The sequence below is a fragment of the Sus scrofa genome, chromosome 6, assembly GCF_054392235.1.
Source record: "Sus scrofa isolate SSC_HxYL_T2T_F1_AM1 chromosome 6, Sscrofa_HxYL_maternal_Yorkshire_Landrace_v2.0, whole genome shotgun sequence".
NCBI lineage: Eukaryota > Metazoa > Chordata > Mammalia > Artiodactyla > Suidae > Sus > Sus scrofa.
This window is the reverse complement of record NC_139388.1, coordinates 112755215-112777382: the sequence shown is the minus strand read 5'-3', so window position 1 is coordinate 112777382 and position 22168 is coordinate 112755215. Positions and strand designations below refer to the sequence as shown.

Below are 22168 nucleotides of genomic sequence, written 5' to 3'. Positions count from 1 at the left end.
TTAGACTCTGGACCTCACTTCCTCCCTGAAGGCCTGATCTCCCCACACCAGGCTATTTAGGCCTTTCTGTGCATTTGGTCAGAATTCTCATCTTCTCAGGGGCAGCCTCCCTATCATGTGCCCACCTGTTCACAGAATGTGTCCCCTTCACCTGGCATGGTGGCCTGGCACATAGTAGGTGCTTAATAAATGTGTGTGATGAGAAAACCCAGGAGGGGAGCCTCTGCATCCACTCTACCAAACATAACACTGTGAACAAGAGCACTAATCCATGCGGAAGAGTTTTTGCTGGAGAGGAGCATCTGGGTGGATGCCAAGAGTTCCCACAGATCTTTATTTTTAAGCCCAAATCAAGAATTATGTAATTATGAGATCAAAGAAAATATTTTCACACTTACTCTCGTGTTTTCTTTCAGGCCATTCCCGTGTTTCTCACTTTGCATAACGTAGCCGAAGTTATCATCTGTGGGCACCAGAAGTGTTTTCGGAAAGAGGTAAATGAGGTTGCAAAAGGCACTATAGTTTCACTTCCCTTGCTTGAAATTTCAAAGATGTGCTTTTTATTTATGGCCCAAGTTAGTGTCTGCCTTTTCCTGCCATCTGTTTCCAGTCCGGACTGTCTGACAGTGGTCACTAACTTCAAGAATCTTTTGACATCCCTTCAATTCATCTAGCAGACATGGTGACGCTTGTTGGTCTGAACAAAACTCAACTGCTGGCCCGCGCCGAGCCAGGACCTGTGGGTCGGAGGTGGATCCAGTGCCACAGGGAAACATAGGGCCAACTTCCCACAGGGTGCTGGGAGCTTTTACCCATCCCGGGGAAATCCTCTCTTCTTTCCTATCCCAGCTCTGCCCTCCACCAGTTGGATGACCTTCTCTTACCTCCTGTGTCTCCATCTGTGAAAGGAGAGAGGAACGTTACCCGCTCAAAGAATCGTTGGGCAAGTGTTGCTCCCAACACGTTTCTGGCACAAGTAGGTGCTTCGTACTCATCAGCTCTGATTTTTAACATTATTGGTAGTGGTTTTAGTTTTAGTTTGGTACCTCTTTTGAGAGTTCTCTTGTTCTAACATCTGCCCATTTCAAATGATTTTGTATTAAAAAAAAAAAAAAAGAAATCAAATTGTGGTGTTCCTCTTGTGGCTCAGTGGGTTAAGAACCCTACCAGTATCCGTGAGGACGTGGGTTTGATCCCTGGCCTTGCTCAGCGGCTTAAGGACCCAGCATTGCTGTGAGCTGTGGTGTAGGTCGCAGGCGCAGCTCAGATCTGGCATGGCTGTGGCTGTGGTGTAGGCCGGAACTGCAGGTCCTATTCAACCCCTAGCCTGGGAACTTCCATATGCTGCAGGTGTGGCCCTAAAAGTAAAAAAAAAAAAAACAACAAAAATAGAAAAAAACAAAAAAAACCCCAAAGGATTTCATATCAAAATGTTGGAACATTTGAGGTCGAAAGAGGCTAGTCAGCCATTCAGGTAGCACACTTCTTACAGTTGTGCAGGGGAGGGGGTGCCCTTCCTGTGACTCTCAGAACTTATGCTGTGCTGAAATAATTCACAACTAGTCACTGAGGTTCCAAGAACTGTTGAACCTCAGTTCCACTCACATTCCCAAAGAAGTCTTCTTATTCACAAAATGGATACTTTTTTGTGTGTGCATTGAAAATGAAGATTCACCTGTTCTAGGGGCATGGCCTCCAAGGGGTATTGCTTCCTGATAGCCAAGTTGGATCAGATAGTGAGGGTGAGCATAGGACACGGGGCTGCAGGGTCTACAGTGTCTTCCCATCAAACAGAGCCCAGGTGCCGGACTTCTAGGCCGAGAGGATTTGTCTTTGGAAGGAACTGGGGGAATACCAAAATATTGTGACTTTTCAACTCCATTTCATTACCTGCACAAAACAACAGCATTTCTTGTCAGAGCAAATTAGGGAATAATTGAGTGGGTTATGGATTGATTTAGTTAGTTTTTACAAAAATCTTTCCTTTATGAATGTAATAAGATGTAATAACTTGTAGACAGTGAAGTGGAGGAGTTCTCACTGTGGTGCATGGGTTGAGAGCACGAATGCAGCAGCTCAGGTCATTGCAGAAGCTTGGGTTTTATCCCTGGCTCGGTGTAGTGTGTTAAAGGATCCAGTGTTACTGCAACTGTAGTGTAGGTAGCAACTGCTGCTCAGATTCAGTCCCTAGCCTGGGAGCTCCCATATGCCATGGGTGCAGCTATAAAATTAAAAAAAAAAATTGTTTTTTTTTAATTTCTAAAAGAAAATGCAGGAATTCCCATCATGGTGCAGTGGAAACAAAACCGACTAGGAACCATGAGGTTGCAGGTTCGATCCCTGGCCTTGCTCAGTGGGTTAAGGATCTGGCATTGCCGTGAGCTGTGGTGGAGGTCACAGATGGTCACAGATGCGGCTCAAATCTGGCATTGCCGTGGCTGTGGTGTAGGCTGGCAGCTGTAGCTCCGATTCGACCCCTAGCCTGGGAACCTCCATATGCCGTGGGTGTAGGCCTGAAAAGACAAAAAAAAAAAAAAAAAAAAGAAAAAGAAAAAGCGGAGGAAAAAAATTCCAGACATTAATGTGCTCTTCCTTCCTAGAAGAAACAACTCTGTTCTTTCAGACATGTATAGAATATTTACAGAAATACTACCTACCGTACATCCTGTTTTTCCCTCAATCAATTTGTCAGAATCCCTACGTGTGGCCTCCTTTTTCTCCATGATGTGTTGGGTGGTCCCTGTTCGTAGATTTATAGGTGATTTCCGGTAGTTTGGAGTTAAAATCGGCTCTGTGCTGAAGATTGCCATGACATATTCTTCATACATTTACATTCCTGATCATTCAGCCTGGAGCCTTGACTAAGTGACCAGGTGTCATGAGGAACATGTTCGGATGCCACCTCTCAGGCTTTACCTGTGACTCAGGACGAGGGCTCTTGTGTCCGTTGTGTGTCCCATTTCCCTAGAATGGCGTTGACCTGCTCATGACCTTGTTCCCAGATTAAAAGAATAAGCTCTCTCTGGAGCTGTGGTTCACTGTCACCCCCCATAACTGGTTCTTTGTGTACGTTCACACACACACATATGTATGCACACATGCACACACAGTTTGATGAGATAATAGTGTGTGACTTATAGAATCAGTCATGCTACCTTGCAGATATACTTGTCGCAGTTTAACATTAGAATACTGCTATTCATTTGTTCTTCCGTTCAACATTTACGAAGTCAGTGCTATAGATCAAATATCTTGCTAGACCACCAGCTACAGCCATGGACAGACACAGCTGTCACCCTCCCAGAACTCAGGTTGAAGGGAGGAACCGACGTGTCAACATGTTCTGTTGACATGTAGGATGTCCTATGGGCTGGAGCAGGCCTGTGGGTGGACTGGGGGGTTGACCACTGGTAAGTCTGCTTAGAAGGGCCAGGGGCTAGATTTGAGCCCAGTCACGCTAATGGGTAGGAATTTTCTGGGTGGTCAGGGAGAGAGGTTACTCCAGGCAGAGAGGAAGCAGCAAACGAAGGCTAGTGGCCCAAAAGCGTTGGTGGGTGTCTCTGCAGGACAGGCAGGCAGGCTGTGGCAGAATAGGGCCTAAAAGGGTTAAGGTCTGGACTTGATGGCTTGGGCTGAAACCCTGTGACCTTGGGTAAGTTCCTTAATTTCTCTATTCCTCAGCATTCCCATCTGTTGCACACAACCCAAGCCTGTTCAATAACCCATAATGACATGAGTTGATATGTGTCGAGTGCTTAGGATGGTGCCCAGCAGCCCTGAGGGTGGGTTAGCTATTTATTATGACTTCTTTTTTTTCTTCCTTTTTTTTTTTTTTTTTTTTTTTTTTTTAGGGCTGCACTATGGCATATGGAGGTTCCCAGGCTAGAGGTCCAATCGGAGCTGTAGCCGCCGGCCTACACCACAGCCACAGCAACGCCAGATCCGAGACGTGCCTGCAACCTACACCACAGCTCATGCAATGCCAGATCCTTAACCCACTGAACGAGGTCGGGGATCGAACCTGCAACCTCGTGGTTCCCAGTCGGATTCGTTTCCGCTTCGCCACGATGGGAACTCCCTATTATGACTTCTGAGGAGTTGCACTGACCCTTCCAGAGATGAGATGTCCAGTGATTCGGGGACCAGGGGCCTGTGGAGGAGGATCCCTGACATGCACTTCTGGGTTGTTTTGGAGCTTGGGCGACTGGAGCTCAGTAAAGAATTTATTGCTTGTTTTTGCTCTGCCTATCTCAAGTTCTGGGCTCCTTTAGTCAGCGGAGGTTAAAAGAAAAAGGGTGCTGTCCTCTGTGGGGTGGGTGAACTCCTCCAGGCCCTGGATTGGTTGTCAACCCCCTAACGGCCCCCAAGAGCTGCTGGTGAATGTTTGTTACCCGGGGAAGAGTTGGAGCAGCCCTGTCGTTCCCGTCCTCTGCTCTTCTTCCTCCAGACCGTGGAGATGTTGTTTCTGTTTAGCTCAGAATCTTCTAGTACCGTATTTTCCCACGTTGGGCGCAGTGTTCCAGGTGGGAGCCGGGTCATCTCTGTGTGTGTCATCCTTTCTGTACGGAAGGGATAAGGGTCCCCACTGGGGGGCAGTGGAGTCAAGGTTGGCTTTGCCTTTGGACTCTGCTGAGGCGGGTTCCACCAAGAAGAGCAAAAACATAAGAGATAACAAAGGATCTAAAGATGGGAGCCAATGCTTTGTACACAGACATCATGTGTTCATTGAAACAATGCCATCTGGGGAGTTCCCGTCGTGGCTCAGTGGTTAACGAATCCGACTAGGAACCATGAGGTTGCGGGTTCGGTCCCTGCCCTTGCTCAGTGGGTTAAAGATCCAGCGTTGCCGTGAGCTGTGGTGTAGGTTGCAGATGCTGCTCGGATCCCACGTTGCTGTTTCCGTGGTGTAGGCCGGTGGCTACAGCTCCAGTTGGACCCCTAGCCTGGGAACCTCCATATGCCACGGGTGCGGCCCTAGAAAAGGCAAAAAGACAAAAAACAAAAAACAAACAAAAACAATGCCATCTGGGTTGTTCATCACACATGGACACTTAAGACAGCCTTCACAGCAAAACACATTTCTCTTGCCAGCGCTATACTTTTAAAAAAAATTGAGATACAACTGACATATAACATTGTATTAATTTCAGGTATGTGCAAGTGGGTTTTTTTTCCTTAATTCTATGGCTGTACCCTTGGCATATGGAAGTTCCTGGGCCAGGGATTGAATCTGGGCTGCAACTGTGGCAACACTGGATTCTTTAACGCACTGAGCGAGGTCAGGAATCGAACCTGTGTCCTCATGGATACTAGTCAGAGTTGTTGCCACTGAGCCACAATGAGAACTCCTGCTTACTTTGTAACTGAAAGTTGGTACCTTTTGAGTTCTTCACTTTTTTTTTTTTTTGCTTTTTAGGGCCTGCACCCGTGGCACATGGAAGTTTATAGACTAGGGGTTTGAATCAGAACTGAAACTACAGGCCTACACCACAGCCACAGCAACATCAGATCGGAGCTGCATCTGCGACCTACACCACAGCTCAGGGCAATACTGGGTCCTTAACCCACTGAGTGAGGTCAGGGATTGAAACCACATCCTCATGGATACCAGTCAGGTTTGTTACTTCTGAGCCACAACGGGAACTCCTGAGTGCTTCATTTTTAAAAAGTATGTTTATGCTTCACGCTGGAGTAAAAAAACATTGTAATTTGTCCTCAATTAGCAAAATAATCCTTCTGTAATATCTAGAATTAATCTGTTGTCATTCCTGACCATCTTCCCTATCAAATATAGGAAAATCTATGCTTCTCCCTGCTAGAACTTTCTTCCCAAGTGCCAAGGACTAATTCTCTTTAACTAATAAAAAGGTAGAGCCCAGGAGTTCCCACCGTCGTGCCATGGGTTAAGAATCTGGTTGCAGCTGCTCCTGTTGTGGAGGCTCGAGTTCAGTCCCTGGCTTGGTGCAGTGAGTTAAAGGATCTGACCAATGCAGCTGCCACGTCGGTCACAGCTGTGACTCAGATTCAATCCCTGGCACAGGAACTTAATATACCATGGGTGCAGCCATTAAAAAAAAAAAAGAAAAAGGTAGAGTCTACACTAGAATTTCTTCATTTCAGGGAGCGTTATATGCTAAGTTCAGATTTCCCCAATCTTCCCTTTTTTCCTTCTCTCCAAGGGCGGAGTCCAATGTCCCTTCTCCTTTTTTCTGTTTCCTAATTTACACATCATACCAGAGAATTTATAGCACTGCTCAGAGTCAGAGCTGGATTAATGAAAGGAAAATTTAAAGAGACAGACTGGAATAGAGGTTGAACAAGAGCTTAATTTCTTTTCCTACAGAGGGTACATCAATTTCTCCCTCTCGCTTTCACTTTCCTGGTGTGTCAGGTATTTGAAGGCTTGGGCCTGGCATCATTTTGCTTTTCTGTGGGTAAACATAATTCTAATGGTGAGGGTGGTAAAACTACACAGCCAGAGCACTTTGCCGAAGTGACTCAGCCTCGAACCTCTGAGTCATCCTTCATTCGGTCCAAGCAGAAAAAGCCTCAATAAATAGTGAAGTGCAGCAAGTTGTTAAGCCCCCGATGAACTCACTCATAATTTATATGCCTCTTGATATAACTGTTTTCTTTTAAAGGAAAAAAAAAAGGGTTTTTAAGGACTAATTATGTCTCTTTATTTTCATACAGAAAACTTCACCTGCAAAGATCTGTAGGTAAGTTGAAAAAAAAAAAAAAAACCCAAAAACTCCACAAAACTCTAAAATAGATTTAACCTAATTTTAAACTTTGATGATGAACCATCTGTTGACGATTCTCACTTGAGAGTTGACAGAGGAATTTATTGCAAACTCTTGTATGTCCCTATTTTGTGTCTTATTCTAAAATTTACTTTTTTTTTTTTTGAAATATTTTATTCCTAAGGGGAAAACAACCCGTGCTAGATTTCAGCCATTGATGCCCAAAACGTCACTAAGTGTTGTGCAATACTGATGAAGAATGAAAATGGGAAAAATGAAAATGACCTAAAGTTTAAAAAATAATATGTACAGTTTATGGGGTTTTTAAGATTTCCCATGATGGAAAAGGCACCAGCCCATGAGCCCAGGGATCTGTGTCATGCATGGTCCTGGGCCACACAGCACAGTGACCGTGGGCAGGTTCCCCACTCTGCTCCTCACTTTCCCTCGATGAAACATCAACAGGGCTGGACCCTCTGGCGGGTCCCTGTCCCCTGCTGTGCTAGTTCTGACCTGGGTGCCTCGTTGTTTGACTTCTTACCTCCTGGGCAATAGCTGTGAAGAAGCTTGGTCTCGTAGAGAGAAGACCAGCAGAGATGCTTTGATACATGGATTTAGGACTTTTTGTTTCAGATATTCCTGGGCTTTCATCCAAGCTCCTTTTTTGCTTTTATTACAGGCTGCTACTTGAAGGAGAAAAAAAACAGTCAGGACTCATTCTCTTGTTTAAAAGATTAGCAGGTGTTAAAGAGAGGCATTAAAACCCATTCATGCCTGATGTAATCAGGTGTTGCTCAAAGCCAAGTTTGATGGGAAAGGGTGGGGGTGCGCGTCTCACACCTGGGTGTCCCTTCAGCCTCAGGGGGTCCTCTGTTTGAAGGAATCTAACAGTCCTTGCCTGTGGCTGGGGAAGCGTCCTACATCCTATAAAGCCTTCTTTCTGCTGCAGGCAGACACAAAAGCCCTGAGGGTTCTCCTGTCCTCCACCTACGACCTTGGACCTTTGTATTGCTGTGCAGCCCCAGAACCTTCCCTGACAACCGCCTTCCATGCCCCCAGCCTGTGCCTCTGAGTCCATTGGCCATCGGGCCAGGGAGACTCCGTTGTGTGTGTGCCTGGACTGTTGGCGAGGCTCTAGGAGTAGGGCGGGCTGGAGTGGAGAACCTTCCTAAGCTTCAGGATCTCCTGTGTGGTCCTGCCCTTCCCAAGGCCCCCAGCCCCAGCTCCCAGGCTTCCTCCTGCCAGTCCTCCTGCCTTGGGCCAGCTGCCATGCTAGCCTGTTATGTGTGATGACAACAGTGAGGGCTATCGGGGGTGGAGTTGTGGACAGAATTGATTAGCCAGTGGACTTCGGATATGGATGTCAGGTTGTTGTGTACTACATCTACATGTGTAAGTAGTAGAGAATTCAGTACGTATATGGAATGTATATTGGTTACGACGTCATATAATAAAGTTCCCTAGGGAGTTCCCGATGTGGCTCATCAGCTTAAGGAGCTGATGTCGTCTTTGCAGCAGTCAGGGTTTGATTCCTGGGGCCGGGAACTTCCATATGTTGTGAATGTGGCCAAAAAAAAAAGTGCCCTAAAAGTGAAGATGCTCTCTTCACTGCCTCCATTCATGCTGATGACCCTTTGCTGTTTGCCACCTAAGGGAATGGTCAGTAGTGAAGAGGCCCAACCCGCCTACATTGTTGCGTCATAACATGGAAAGAGGAGGGGAGGGCATGTGATCGTTTGGGTGTTATGTTTTCCGATGCCTTCTTTTAGAAGGAGAGAATGATGGGGAAAGGCTAGAGGCCACGGTATTTGGGGGTAGGAAACCCATAGGCCGTATAAAACCCCACTGATTTCTAAGCCCCAAGTAGCTCCAAATCAACTTTCCAATGAATGGGAAAATGTGAAAATAGCCGTGATTGGCAGTGTTACCTTTTGTGCAAGAATTTAATAAAAACCTTTTATTATGGAAATTTCTAAACAGACATAAAAGTAGACAGAATAGTATCATGAAGCACTTAGACTTACCACCCAGGTGCAACAGTTTTCAACCTAAGGCTCCACCCAGTGCTGTATCTGTGGCACCTTAGCCTTTCATTCATAAATATTTTGGTATGTATGAGAGATTTTTTCTAATGAAATTTTTATTTTGGAAAAAAAATTGAAACCTATAGAAAAGTTGCCAGAATATCACAATGAACTCCTGTATACCTTATATCTAAATTCACTCATTGGGAGTTCCTGTTGTGGCTCAGCGGAAATGAACCCAAATAGGATCCATGAGGATGTGGGGTTCGATCCCTGGCCTCGCTCAGTGAGTTAAGGATCTGGCGTTGCCAAAAGCTGTGGTATAGGTTTCAAAGGTGGCTCAGATCCTGTGTTGCTGTGGCTGTGGTGTAGGCTGGCGGCTGCAGCTCTCGCAGTTCTGATTCAAACCCCTAGCCTGGAAACTTCCATATGCCACAGGTGTGGCCCTAAAAAAAAAATGCATTCATTGATAAGATTTTTTGCATTTACTTTCTTTCTCTCCCCATACATACATACTACATACCTATCCCATAAAATATATAAGACCATATTTATTTTTTATTACTTATTTGTTTCTGAACCATTTGAGAATAATTTGCAGGGATTATGATGCTACCCATAAATACTTCAAAGTGTATCTCCTAAAAATAACAAACTCTTGTATAACCACAGTGTGATAATGACATTTAGAAAATTAACATCTGAAACAATTCTGTTACATAATATTGAGTCCATGTTCAAATTTGTTGAATTATCCCAATATGGTTTTTTATAGTCATTGCTTCTCTCAAAGATGTCATGTCTCTTTTGTATCCTTTAATCAAGAACTGTTCCTTAGCTTTTCATTGCCTTCAGATTTTTGAATAGTATAAGCCCACTGTTTTGTGGAATGTCCCTGAATTTGAATTTGTCTCAGTGTTTCCTCATGATTCCGTTGAGGTTGTCGCATATTTGGCAGGAATAGCAGATGAGTGACGCTGTGCGCGTCTCATTGCCTCATATCAGGAGGCACATGATCTGTCCCACTATTGGAGATGATAGGATCATTTGGATAAGGCGATAAGATTGTAATGTGCTTTCCACGGTGTTTTCCTATTGCTAAACTTATTGTCTGATTGTCCAATTTTCCATGAGTGTATTTTGGGGGATCTATAGTTTAAAAAATCTCCTTTTATATATACTGTTTTTCTCGAGTGAGCCAGCTCTGGTTTTGCTCCAGTCCTGCAAATGTCTGTCTCTGGGAAGGTGGTTAGCTGAACCCCAGGGAAGAAGGCACTGCTGCTCCGGTGACAGCAGAGCACATAATCAAAAGCTACATGGGGAGTTCCTCGTTGTGGTGTAGCAGAAATGAATCCAACTAGGAACCATGAGGTTGCGGGTTCGATCCCTGCCCTTGCTCAGTGGGTTAAGCATCCGGCGTTGCCATGAGCTGTGGTGTAGGTCACAGATGCGGCTTGGATCTGGTGTTGCTGTGGCTGTGGTGTAGGCCAGCAGCTGTAGCTCTGATTGGACCTCTAGCCTGGGAACCTCCATATGTCATGGGTGTGGCCCTAAAAAGCAAAAAAAAAAAAAAAAAAAACCCCAAAAAACAAAAAACCCTACATGGGAAATGGGGTTTCCAGGATGAACGGGTGGTTGTGTATTTCAACCTCCGAGCTCTCTGGGACCCCTTCGATGTTGAGAAGCTAAGCTGCGTGTTTTATCTCCTCTCCTCAGCGCCCTCTTCCTCCTGGCCGCTGCAGGGTGCCTGCCCTTCAATGACTCTCAGGTAAGTTCAGGTAGACTTTCTTTGCCTCCCAAGTATCTCTGAAACCTGCTTGGATGAACAGAAGTTCCGAGTCCTTCCTTTGAGAAGCGGATAAGCCTGGCCTTGGCAAAGGCATGGGGAAGCAAGCTTTCGGCCAGGTGTTTGCCTTGTCTCAAGGCTGCGGCAGGGTGGCCTTCAGAACTCAGGCCCCTTGGGTCCTGATGGGGGCAATCTGCCCTCCGTATAGGCTTGGAGAACCTGCTATCCCCAACTACCCCAGCCTCACACACTGAGGCGAAGCTGATTTTTTTCCTCTCCTCCCAAGGGCCCATCTGCACCGTGATTTTCCCTTTGTTATCCTGAGTGTGTCTTTCTTAGGCATTAAAGACCTACCCCCATCTCTGAGAGTCATCTCATTGTGGGGTCTTTTTTTCCTTCCTTTTTTTCCCCAGCATTTATCAAGTCCCCATCAAGTGTCAGGCACCGAGCCAGGCTCTGGGGACACAAAGGGGAATTGCCATTGTCCAGGCAGGAGCCTAGTCAGAGCAAAGGGGAGGGGCAGAGGGAAAGCAGATAATTATAACATGGAGAGGCCAGGGCTCCATCCGGGGAGGTGTGGGACCCTGGGAGGCATCTGGGAAGAATGGAAGGCTCAGAGCAGGAATAGTTAACAATTACAGGGAGCTTGCTGTGTGCCAGGCTCCATGCCAATGCTTTATGTGCCTTATTTTATTTAATCTCACAACAATTCCACAAGGGTAGCAGCTGTTATTATTTCCATTTCATAGCTAAAGAATAACGAAGCCCTAAAGGTCACCAGCCAATGAATAAGTGGGGATTTTAGAAAGTAACCCAGACCTTTCTGAGGCTGGAGCCAGGCTCTGCTTCCTGGACCTAAGTCTTGAAGGGTGAGGAGTGAGCCAGGAGAAGAAGGTAGGTGCAGACAGAGTCCTGAAAGTGTCAGGTGTCCTGCGATTCAGCTTTATTGAGCACCTACTATGTGCGCACCCCTAGGCTAATTCCTGCCCTCCTGGAATTGATGATCTAAGGTGGGGTGAGACAGACAGATCATAAGTAAAATAGAATGTGTCAGATGCGATAAATGGAAAAAATGAGGAAAGGAAGAAGGGGGGGAGCTCCTTGACTGAGTTGGTGGCCAGGGGAGGTGTTCGTGTTGGGGGAGGTGCCAGATTTCTTTTTCTGGGTGGGGGGCGGGCAGTGGATGGGACTAGTTGGGTTGACAGAGGCTTGTTGTAGGGATTCTTGTGTGCCTGAGTTTGGATTTCATCCTGAGGTTCCTGGGGGGCTGTTGGATGATTTTAAGCAATAGGTGACACCATCAGATCTGCCTTTTAGTGATGCAGTGCTGGGGAGCACGGGGTGGGGGGCAGGGTGGGAGGGAAAGAGGTGCTGGAGGCAGAGCGCCCTGTTAGGAAGAAGTCGTAGGCAACAGGGTGAGAAATAAGGAAGGACTGGCCCAGGGCCCCAGAGTCCTGGCTAACACTGTGCATTGATACTTAGGGTTTCTTAGCGCCACCCTGGATCCTTTTCATCTGTACTAACAGCCCTTTTTCTTTTTTTAAATCCTGTGTTACAGTATGACCCAGATGGATATTTCTGGGCAGTAATTCACTTTTTCTGTGTAGGTAAGTTTTCAAGTAATTCTTATTTAAACAGTCAAGGCTTACTATAAATAAAACGTTTCAATTCTTTTTTTCTTTGTCTTTTTGGGATTCTACCCGAGGCATATGGAGGTGCCCAGGCTAGGGGTCGACTTGGAGCTTTAGCTGCTGGCTTACACCACAGCCACAGCAATGCTGGATCCTTAACCCACTGAGCGAGGCCCACTGATCCATGCATCCTCAGGGATACTAGTTGGGTTCGTTAACCGCTGAGCCCCAGTGGGAACTCCTAGATCTTATCGTATATCTAGTTTTCAGTGATCTTGGACAATAGGAAGATTAAATCTAAGGAGTCAAGGTTAAAATTAAATGGGCATTTTTCTGGTTTGATTTTCCTGTTTTGGAGTATTCCTGAAACGTTTCCAGTTCCCATAGTGTGTCCCCTTTCTCATGACAAACATTAATGAACCCCTCCTCATCCCTGGCTCTGCTTGCTCACATCTGACTCATGCAGAGCTGATTAGCCTTCTCTTAAAGTGGTGGGAAGAGATCCAGAAGTTTGTGTCAAAACCCTCTTTTTCAGCAGTACACCCCCCCAAAAAAATTTTTCTTTAAACAAGGTGAAATAAAAGCATCTACTTTATTTCAGATCCTGTGTTCACTGTTTTCTATCTGTAGTCTTAGGTGGAAAACTGTACCCTGACTTTGTGACACAGGGTTTGGATGTTTCTCTTTCTCATGCACACCATCAAGGAACCCCACTTCCTGTGAAGTGTATCTTCTGTGGACCACGAGCCCTCTCAGCCCAGCCCTCTCCCTGTGAACTGCATGGTGGGGGTTGGGGGTGGATCCATCCAGGGCGCATCCTTGAAACTCTTCAGAGCGCAGTTGATCGCTCCCTCGTTGGCCACTCAGGTGACCCTCACGGGGAAAAGATGGCACAGGTCGCCCCCTCCGCAGAATGCCACGTGCCAGTGACTTGTGCTTCTTCCTTTCCAGGGGCTTATAAGATACTACAGAAATCCCAGAAACCCACCACTTTAAGGTAAACTTTTAAAGTTGGTGAGTTGATGTTTGGTTAAAGGAAAGGGGTGAGACCCAAGGTATTGTGGGTTTCTTTCATCAGCGCAACTCCATGAGTCCAGGGTGCAGTGAAGGCGGCAGGTCTAGCTTCTGAAGCCTTTTCTTGTGTTCTTGGGCGATTCTAGGCCGGGTCCCCTGTACCCAAAGTGGGCCAGCCACCAGCAACATGGGAGGAGCCTAGAAGTCTCTTTCCTCTTCCTTCAGGGGTGGCTATTTTGATGACAAAAATTATGTGACCGGCTGCTTTGGGCCCAAGTTCACTTCCTTTAGCTCAGAGGCACAAGTCTTTATTCTTGTTTCTCCAGCCCTGCCTTCTTTTTTTATGGCCACCCCCGCAGCATGTGGAAGTTCCTGGGCCAGGCATTGAATTTGAGCTGCAGCTGCGACCTACCCCCCAGCTGTGGCAACACCAGATCCTTTAACCCACTGTGCTGGTCCAGGATTGAACCCGTGCCTCTGCAGCAACCTGAGCTGCTGCAGTTGAATTCTTAACCAGCTGTGCCACAGCAGGAACTCCTCCAACTGCTTCTTCTTCTTCTTCTTCTTCTTTTTTTTTTTTTTTTTTTTGCTTTTTAGGGCCGCACTCACGGCATATGGAGGTTCCCAGGCTAGGGGTCCAGTCAGAGCTACAGCTGCTGGCCTACACCACAGCCACAGCAACACGGGATCCATGCCGAGTCTGTGACCTATACCACAGCTCACGGCAACGCCAGATCCTTAACCCACTGAGCGAAGCCAGGGATCAAACCCTCAGCCTCATGGTTCCTAGTCGGATTTGTTTCTGCTGCGCCACAACAGCAACTCCCGCTTCTTAACTCAGACCCAGAAGTCTCCACCATCACTGTTCTGGGGTAGAATGAGGCCTTTGTTCAGAGCAGTCTGTGGATAGAGTTGGTAAATATAAATGAAAAAAAAGAGTTCAGGCCTTGACTGGGCTGGAGCTGCCAGTTCAGAGTCCTCAGTTGGTCAGCTGGTCTCTAGGTTTGGGGCCCCCTGAGGCCCACACAGAAAAGATCTGAAGGGACTGACTCCTGGGAGAAGTTTATATACTCTCAGGGGCTATAGCAGGTCCCTAGGGCACCATTTTTTTCTTTGATGAGTTGTTTTTTTTTTTTTTTTTTTTTGGTCTTTTTGTCTTTTTGTCTTTTCTAGGGCCGCACTGGTGGCATATGGAGATTCTCAGGCTAGGGGTCCCGTCGGAGCTGTAGCCACCGGGCCGGCCTACACCAGAGCCTCAGCAATGTGGGATCTGAGCTGTGTCTGCGACTTACACCACAGCTCATGGCAACGCTGGATTCTTAACCCACTGAGTGAGGCCAGGGATCAAACCCATGACCTCATGGTTCCCAGTCAGATTCGTTAACCACTGAGCCACGACAGTAATTCCTGACTAGTGTTTTTGAAATAAGAAGCCAATAGAGTTGTTGGATAAAATACAGGATACCCAGTTAAATTTGAATGTCAGATAAGAAGTGAATAATTCTTTTTAGTTTAAATATGTCCCATGCAATATTTGGAATATACTTACACTAAAACATTATTCTTTACCTGAAATTCAAATTTATTTGGGTGTCTGTATTTTAACTTCTCAAACATGGTAGCCCTAGAAGCTAGTCCAGTGACCTGAGAGAGCTGACCACTGCTTTTAAAGTGGCACATGTACACGTAGGAAATAATTGGCCACAAATAGAAATGTATGTGATAGTATTAACCTAGGAAATGTTTTTAAGAAACAAGCCAGGCAATGGTTTTGAGTATAAAGTACTCTTCATACTATTTATTGATAATTTATAAATGTAGTAACTTGTTCATAGATTTAATTTATTATTAGAGGAAAATAACTTCTGTGTATGTAAATATGTATATTTATTATTTCACGTATTTAACTTTTTTTTTTTCTTATTCCTTAGTGACATTGACCAGCAGTACTTAAACTATCTATTCAGGTAAAATATAATTAACATTTTCAAAGAATAATTCATATTATTCTAGAGCTAATGGATTTTTTTCCCTTTCTTTCTTCTTCTTCTCCTTCTTTTTTTTTTTTTTTTTTCGCTTTTTAGGACCACACCTGCAGCATATGGAAGTTCCCAGGCCAGGGGTTGAATCAGAGCTACAACTGCCAGCCTACATCACAGCCACAGCAACACCAGATCTGAGCCTCGTCTGCAAACCACACCACAGCTTATGGCAATGCCGGATTCTTAACCCCCTGATGGAGGCCAAGGATCAAACCCAAATCCTCATGGATACTAGTCAGGTTTGTTACCACTGAGCCACAATGGGAACTCCGATTTTTATTTTCCAATAGTATTTTGATGGGGAGATCTGAGCCAGGGTGTCTGCCATAGGGGCAAGTGGAATAATTGATGAGATGATCAGAATTGAGGAAACTAAATAGTAGTCATGCCTTTAGTCCAGGCAAGAAGGTCTTCCGTCCAGCCCCACACTTCGAGGGCTATGCCTCTTCCCAGGGGATGCTGAGCTGTAGGCTAAGTGCCTACACTCTACCTTCTAGATGGGACCCTGGAATCCCCTCCCCATGTGGATTCCAAGGCCTCCCTTTTTTTTTTTAATTACTCAATGAATTTATTACATTTATAGTTGTACAATGATCATAAAAATCCAATTTCATAGGATTTTCATCCCACACCCCCAGCGCATCCCCCCACCCCCCGAACTGTCTCCTTTGGAAACCGTAAGTTTTTCAAAGTCTGGGAGTCAGTATCTGTTCTGCAAAGAAGTTCATTGTGTTCTTTTTTCAGACTCCACATGTCAGTGATAGCGTTTGATGTTGGTGTCTCATTGTCTGACTGACTTCACTTAGCATGATAATTTCTAGGTCCATCCAAGTTGCTAAAAATGCCGGTATTTCGTTCCTTTTAATGTCAAGGCCTCCCTTGATCTGTCTTCCTAACTCATTCCTAGACCCAGTGGGTGTCCAAAGAAAGGCTCTTAAGTGGGACGGGTGTGGATGGAGGGTGGGTTTGTAGGCCGAGGTGTCCACACACATGTGTCCTGTTGTATGAGGTCCTTGGGGTGCAGGATGCTGCCTGGGGTGGGAAGAGAAGAGGATGCATTGAGGGCCGGGAGCCAGAGGGTATCTCCCTATGCCACTACCTTCTGACAAAGAAGCTCCAAGGACTCCAGTTAATTCTAAAAAATTAATCTGGACTTTGGGTTGTTTTGAAGGTTTCCTTAAGGTAGGAGGAAATTTGAGGCTTGATTTATAACTTTTTTTTAAATGATTTTCATTTTTTCCATTATAGTTGGTTTACAGTGTTCTGACAATTTTTTTTTTTTGTCTTTTTTTTTAAGGCCACACCTGTGGCCTATAGAGGTTCCCAGGCTAGGTGTCCAATCAGACCTGTAGCTGCTGGCCTATGCCATAGCCACAGTAATAGAGGATCCAAGCTGCATCTGCCACCTACACCAGAGCTCACAGCAACACCGGATCCTTAACCCACTGGGTGAGGCCAGGGATCCTTCATGCTCATTGATGCTAGTCGGGTTCGTTAACCACTGAGCCACGATGAGAACTCCTGATCTGTCAGTTTTCTACTGTACAGCAAAGTGACCCAGTCACACATACATATATTCATTCTTTTTCTCACATTATCCTCCGTCATGCTCCATTACAAGTGACTAGATAGAGTTCCCAGTGCTATGCAGCAAGATCTCATTGCTTATCCATTCCAAATGCACTAGTTTGCATCTATTAACCCCAGATTCACGGTCCATACCCCTGTCTCCCTGATCTGTAATATTTAAGTGTAGTCTGTAGACTTCCATCTGTACCCTTGCCCTAAGCCAAGCAAAGAATAGGACTTGTCTGCTAAGTAAAATAGGGGGGAGCATCCTTGAATTCTAAGCATCCCAGCCGGGGTGCTGCAGGACCTAATTGAAAAACAGTGAGGTTTGCTGTCTGGAACTCAGCCTTGCCTAATGCACTGTCGGCGCAGAGGACCAAGGTGGTGAGGTGCCTCACAGCATTTGGCCACGGGGATTTCTGGAGGAGGTTACTCAGCTGAAAACATTCAACATGAGCTGTATTCTCCCCCTGCAGGTAAAGTTCCCAAATAGCTTAATATTTATGAAAACGCCTTTCTGAAGGCAGGATTCAACCCAAACATAGCTGTGGCCTCTTTTGTACTCAGCTGAAAACAGTCATTAGTTCCACTGTGCCCAGACCCACCAGCTGCCTTTTCAAGAAAATGCAGAAGACTCTTGGTGTTTGAAATGTTTCCATGACGTCGGACCACTTTAGACAGTTCTTTTTCCCCCACAGAACTTACAGCCAAGTCATGCAGCAGAGGCACAAGGGGAGGGAAAGATGAGCCGCTGTGACCCCCGCCTAGTTCTCCTGCCCCCTCCTCTCGCAGCTCCTTCACCCGTGGGAGGGTATGCCCTGCCGGGAGCCTGGGGCTGCAGGCTTCCTGGCCAAGTCTGCTGCACACCCCTCTACAGCCACAATTCTGTTTCCAAGTCTTCCTGCAGTACAAGTGATGAAGACGTGCAGATCGGAACCAGGGCTGCGATTCAACTTCCCACAGGCCCCGGGCTCCTGAGATCTGTGGGGCAGCTGTTGCTGTGGGTGCCAGCCTGGGGCTCTGCCTGCTGCTGCGATCACCTCAGCCTTTGAGAGGGGCCGGTAGCTGGACAGTTCTCTGCTTGGCCACATCCTCCTCTCTTCTTGAGGATGTGTTTGCTCCCTGACCCTGATTTTTGACATTTCTGTATTGATAGAGGTCTCAGGCCCCAGCGAGAAGGGAAGAAGGAAGGAATAAAGGAGGAAGTTGTCTCTGGGGCCAGAAAAGAAAGGGAACGTCTAAAAATGGTATGGCTTTGATCTGCATTTTTAGGAATTTAGGCAATCTAGAAGGGATAGATATTGTAGGTGGTACACCTAGTGCCATGTGAGCAGACACTAGTCTCTCCTTGTCTATTAAGTAGAAAATTATGGAGTTCCTGTCGTGGTGCAGCAAAAACAAATCCGACTAGGAACCATGAGGTTGCAGGTTCAATCCCTGGCCCTAGATCTGGCGTTGCTGTGAGCTGTGGTGGCAGACCTGGCTCAGATCCTGTGTTGTTGTGGCTGTGGTGTACACCGGCAGCTGTAGCTCTGATTTGACCCCTAGCCTGGGAATCTCCATATGCCGTGAGAGTGGCCCTAAAAATTGAAGAAAAAAAAGAAAAAAGAAAATCACTGTAACATTCCTGTTCATACTCCATCCCTTTATTTTGCAGATGAAATTTGCGTGTGTGTGTGTGTGTGTGTGTGTGTGTGTGTGTGTGTGTGTGTGTGTGAGAGAGAGAGAGAGAGAGAGAGAGAGAGAGAGGGAAATGACAAGTGTTCTTTCCAGGGTATGACTTCATGACAGAGTAAATATATTGGAGCTCAGCCTGTGGAGATTATATTTTCCTCATATTTTCCCATTTTATGCCCTGTGAACACAGCAGTGTGCTCTCTTCTGTTCCCAGCTGTATGCCCATAACAGAACAGTACCTAGCCTTTATTGGACACCCAGTAAATGTTTGTTGAACTTAAAAATCTGCTATCTGGCATGATATGCTTTTTAGATTAGTATAATTTCTTCATTAGCTTTTACATGTGGCAACATGGTAGTATATACTCTTAGAGCTCTAGGGGGCTTCAAGTTATATTTACCTTTGAACACTTTCCCACCACACACATACCTAGAAGTGATTAATCAAAATTCAGGAAATATATAGAAATGCTCTGGGAATTCCCCTTGTGGCTCAGTGGTAAGGAACCCGACTAGTATCCATGAGGATGCAGGTTCGATCCCTGGCCTTGCTCAGTGGGTTAAGGATCTGGCCTTGCTGTGAGCTGTGGTGTAGGTCTCACGTGGCTCAGATCTGGTGTTGCTATAGCTGTGGTGTAGGCTGGCAGCTGCAGCTCTGATTCGACCCTCCATATGCTGTGGGTTCGGCCCTAAGAAGCAAAAACAAAAACAAAGGACTCCTTATATTTGAATAGAAAGTTTCATTCCTAACCTCCAACTAAATGGGCTGCGTACATGGCAGTAGTTTCAGTGAATGACAGAATGAAGGCGGGCTCGGGGCCATGTGAAGGTGCTGTAGGCTAGCACTGGGAGATGGGCAGGCTTCCAGAGACGAGGATAGGAGGGTGCTAAGCACCCGTATGGCCTGCATCGTCCTTCATGGCATCAACTGCAACTTGGTCCAGGTAGTTTTCAGATGCAAGGTGGGCGGCAAGGATCGTTTTTGTGGGCTAGTTCCTTGGAAATTTAACTCCCCTTCTATGTAGTTGATTTTATGATTTAGCTCACAAATAGACTTAGCTCACTTCAACAGCTAGCTTTTAGGTTGCAGTCTAATTGTCCCTTAGCACCTACGTTGTTGAGCCAGCAGATCCTCTCCGGATTAGCTGAGTGGGATAACCGTCAGTGGCACGGCTGACCCCCAGAGGGGGCTGATGGGCCCTCAGAGTCCATCTCAGGGGAGAGCCGTCCCTCTTGCCTAAACCTGAGGCATTGCAAGAGATTCTCAGTCTTCATTCCTGACGGGTGAGTTTTAGGTAGAATGAGACCATTCAGTGCCAATAAGTTGCTTTAGGCAAGTCTCTCTCCGAGTAGAACAGGTGGGTGTGGATGTTGTCTTCTCCGTGCCAGGTCGCTTTCCTCACCAGTCTGCTCTCTGTTTTTCAGTGTGGTGTTCCTGGCATTGGCATCTCACCCCACAGGTAACCATAGTTTGTTTGTTTGTTTGTCTGTTTGTCTTATGTGCCCATTCAACCCAGGGCTCTGACCCCCGTTATGTCTCTGAGGGACTTTTTTTTTTTTAATTAAAAAAAAATTTTTTTTTTGCTTTATAGGGCTGCACCTGTGGCATATGGAGGTTCCCAGGTTAGGAGTTGAATTGGAGCTATAGCTGCTGGCCTACGTCACAGCTACAGCAATGTGGGATTGGAGCCACATCTGTGACCTACACCACAGTTCATGGCAATGCCGGATCCCCAACCCACTGAGCGAGGCCAGGGATTGAACCCACATCCTCATGGATACTAGTTGGATTCATTTCCACTGCACCACAATGGGAACTCCTGAGGGAATTTTTTTTAAGAGAATGTGGCTGCCTTCCAGGATGTCCAGCTCAGAGGTTAGGAATGGCCCACATACTTGAAACTGTTCTTAGTATCCCATTATGGATTTATGGCCCATGAACCTATCCTTATTCTTTCTTGAATTTTTGGTCGATGTTTTCATCCAGTGCAATCTTGGATGTACAGAGAGGTTTATTATCTGTTAAATAAACTAATGCTTTGTTCTCTTCTGAAATTCCCTTGTCACGCCTCCAGAATTGCTCTTTAATTCTAGTGCTAAAGATTTGGTAAAGAAGTTCAAATTCTCCCTAATTTTCCTTGATATCCTTTTGTACCTTTTTTTTTTTTTTTTTGCCGTGCCTGTGGTATGTAGAAGTTCCTGTGTCAGATATTGACTCTACACCACAGCAGTGAAAATGCTGGATCCTTAACCCACTGAGCCACCGGAGAACTCCACATGTACTTTTTTTTTTGGCTGCCCCATGGCATATGGAGTTCCCAGGCCAGTGATCAGATCTGGATCACAATTGCAACCTAAGTTACAGCTGCAGCAAAGCCAGATCCTTAACCCACTGTGCCAAGGTGGGGATCGAACCTGCGTCCCAGTGCTCCCAAGACACCACCGATCCTGTTGTGCCACAGCGGAAACCGGGCTGCATTACTTCTAAAGCCCCTTCTAATTCCCTGCTGTGCTCCAAACAGCAACCCCTTTTTGTTTGTGCTTTTAGCTGCTTCAGACTGTTTGAACTACTGTCCTCAGGGAACTGTGTCAGTAGTGACTCTGGTCATGTTTCCAGGTTGTACATGACATATCTGAATCAGTGTCTCAGAAGCCTAATTTGAATTATTCTTCTCTGTGACTGCTTCCACCCTTGCCCACACTGAAGCACACCTGCTATTTTCTGTCTGCCCCCACAGCCTGCTCTTGAGTGCCTTCTCCACGATCATCTATTGAAAACCTGTCCTTTGTAAAACAACGAATCATACAAAACCATGGTATTGGCCCTAAACAGTTTCTGACCAGCTGTACTGCTGGGTATCTGCCCTCAAATCCTGCTTTTTACCATTCCTTCATGCAACCAGAGGGTTGCCGCCCAATAGATGTTTCAGAGCCTATGAAACGTCCTCTGCCTTTGAAGTAGGATTTTGTCAAAAACCTTTGGAAAGTACCTGGATCTCCTTGGTTTCTGTGTTCATTTTCTCCTTGAGTGATTTCTGGCAGATTTGGATATTGAATAATCCAAAATTTAAAGATGTCACTCTGGGAGTTCTTGCCGTGACGCAGTGGGTTAAGAATCTTATTGCAGTGGCTTGGGTCACTGCAGAGGCTCGGGTTTGATCCCCAGCCCAGCGCAGAGGGTTAAAGGATCCAGTGTTGTCCCAGCTGCAGTGTAGTGTTATAGCTGTGGCCTGGATTTAGTCCCTGACCTGGGAACTTCCATGTGCCAGGGCCGGGGTTGGGGGAGCCATTAAAAAAAAAAAAAAAAAGAAGAATTCTGCCTTTAACTAAGAGGTTAAGCTAGTTCATTAGTGACATTCGTGGTGATCAGAGCTGGAAGGAATCTTGGTGATTATCTAAGGTGCTACCACATTTTACAAATGAGAAAATTGAAGCCCAGAGGAGTTAAGTGATGTGATGAAGGTGATGCTGAGGCGGTCGGTGAGTAGCAGAGGGAGACTGGAGCTTAGCTGCCCCTTCCCAGCGAGAGGACGCCCCAGAGAAGTAGAGGTCAGGAGTCCTGCGGGCCTCAGTAGCCATCATAGCAGGGCTCCTGCAAAGGCCCCAAAAAGTTGGGTGAGAGCTTGCCCATGAACTGGCAGCAGCCTTCCAGAAGGAGCCAGAGATCCAGCACCAAGTTGAA

At 46.2% G+C, this 22168-nt stretch overlaps 1 protein-coding gene across 23 annotated transcripts in view; it reads left to right on the top strand.

The window, feature by feature from the left end:
• Nucleotides 1–22168, top strand: part of TMEM241 (transmembrane protein 241) — a 102259-nt gene that overhangs the window by 34712 nt on the left and 45379 nt on the right. For 22 of the 23 annotated variants that reach the window (XR_014807764.1, XR_002345438.2, XR_014807770.1 and 19 more), the window contains 7 exons: nucleotides 417–494; nucleotides 6694–6719; nucleotides 10484–10535; nucleotides 12112–12160; nucleotides 13136–13181; nucleotides 15130–15165; nucleotides 19912–19946. Coding sequence is in view for 6 of the 23 variants with exons in the window: in XM_021097749.2 (XP_020953408.1) it covers nucleotides 417–494; nucleotides 6694–6719; nucleotides 10484–10535; nucleotides 12112–12160; nucleotides 13136–13181; nucleotides 15130–15165; nucleotides 19912–19946 (322 nt within the window). In the remaining 17 variants the exon portion in view is untranslated. Of the gene's footprint in view, nucleotides 1–416; nucleotides 495–6693; nucleotides 6720–10483; nucleotides 10536–12111; nucleotides 12161–13135; nucleotides 13182–15129; nucleotides 18057–19911; nucleotides 19947–22168 lie in introns of all 23 variants that reach the window. The other variant, XR_014807769.1, reaches the window with a different exon arrangement.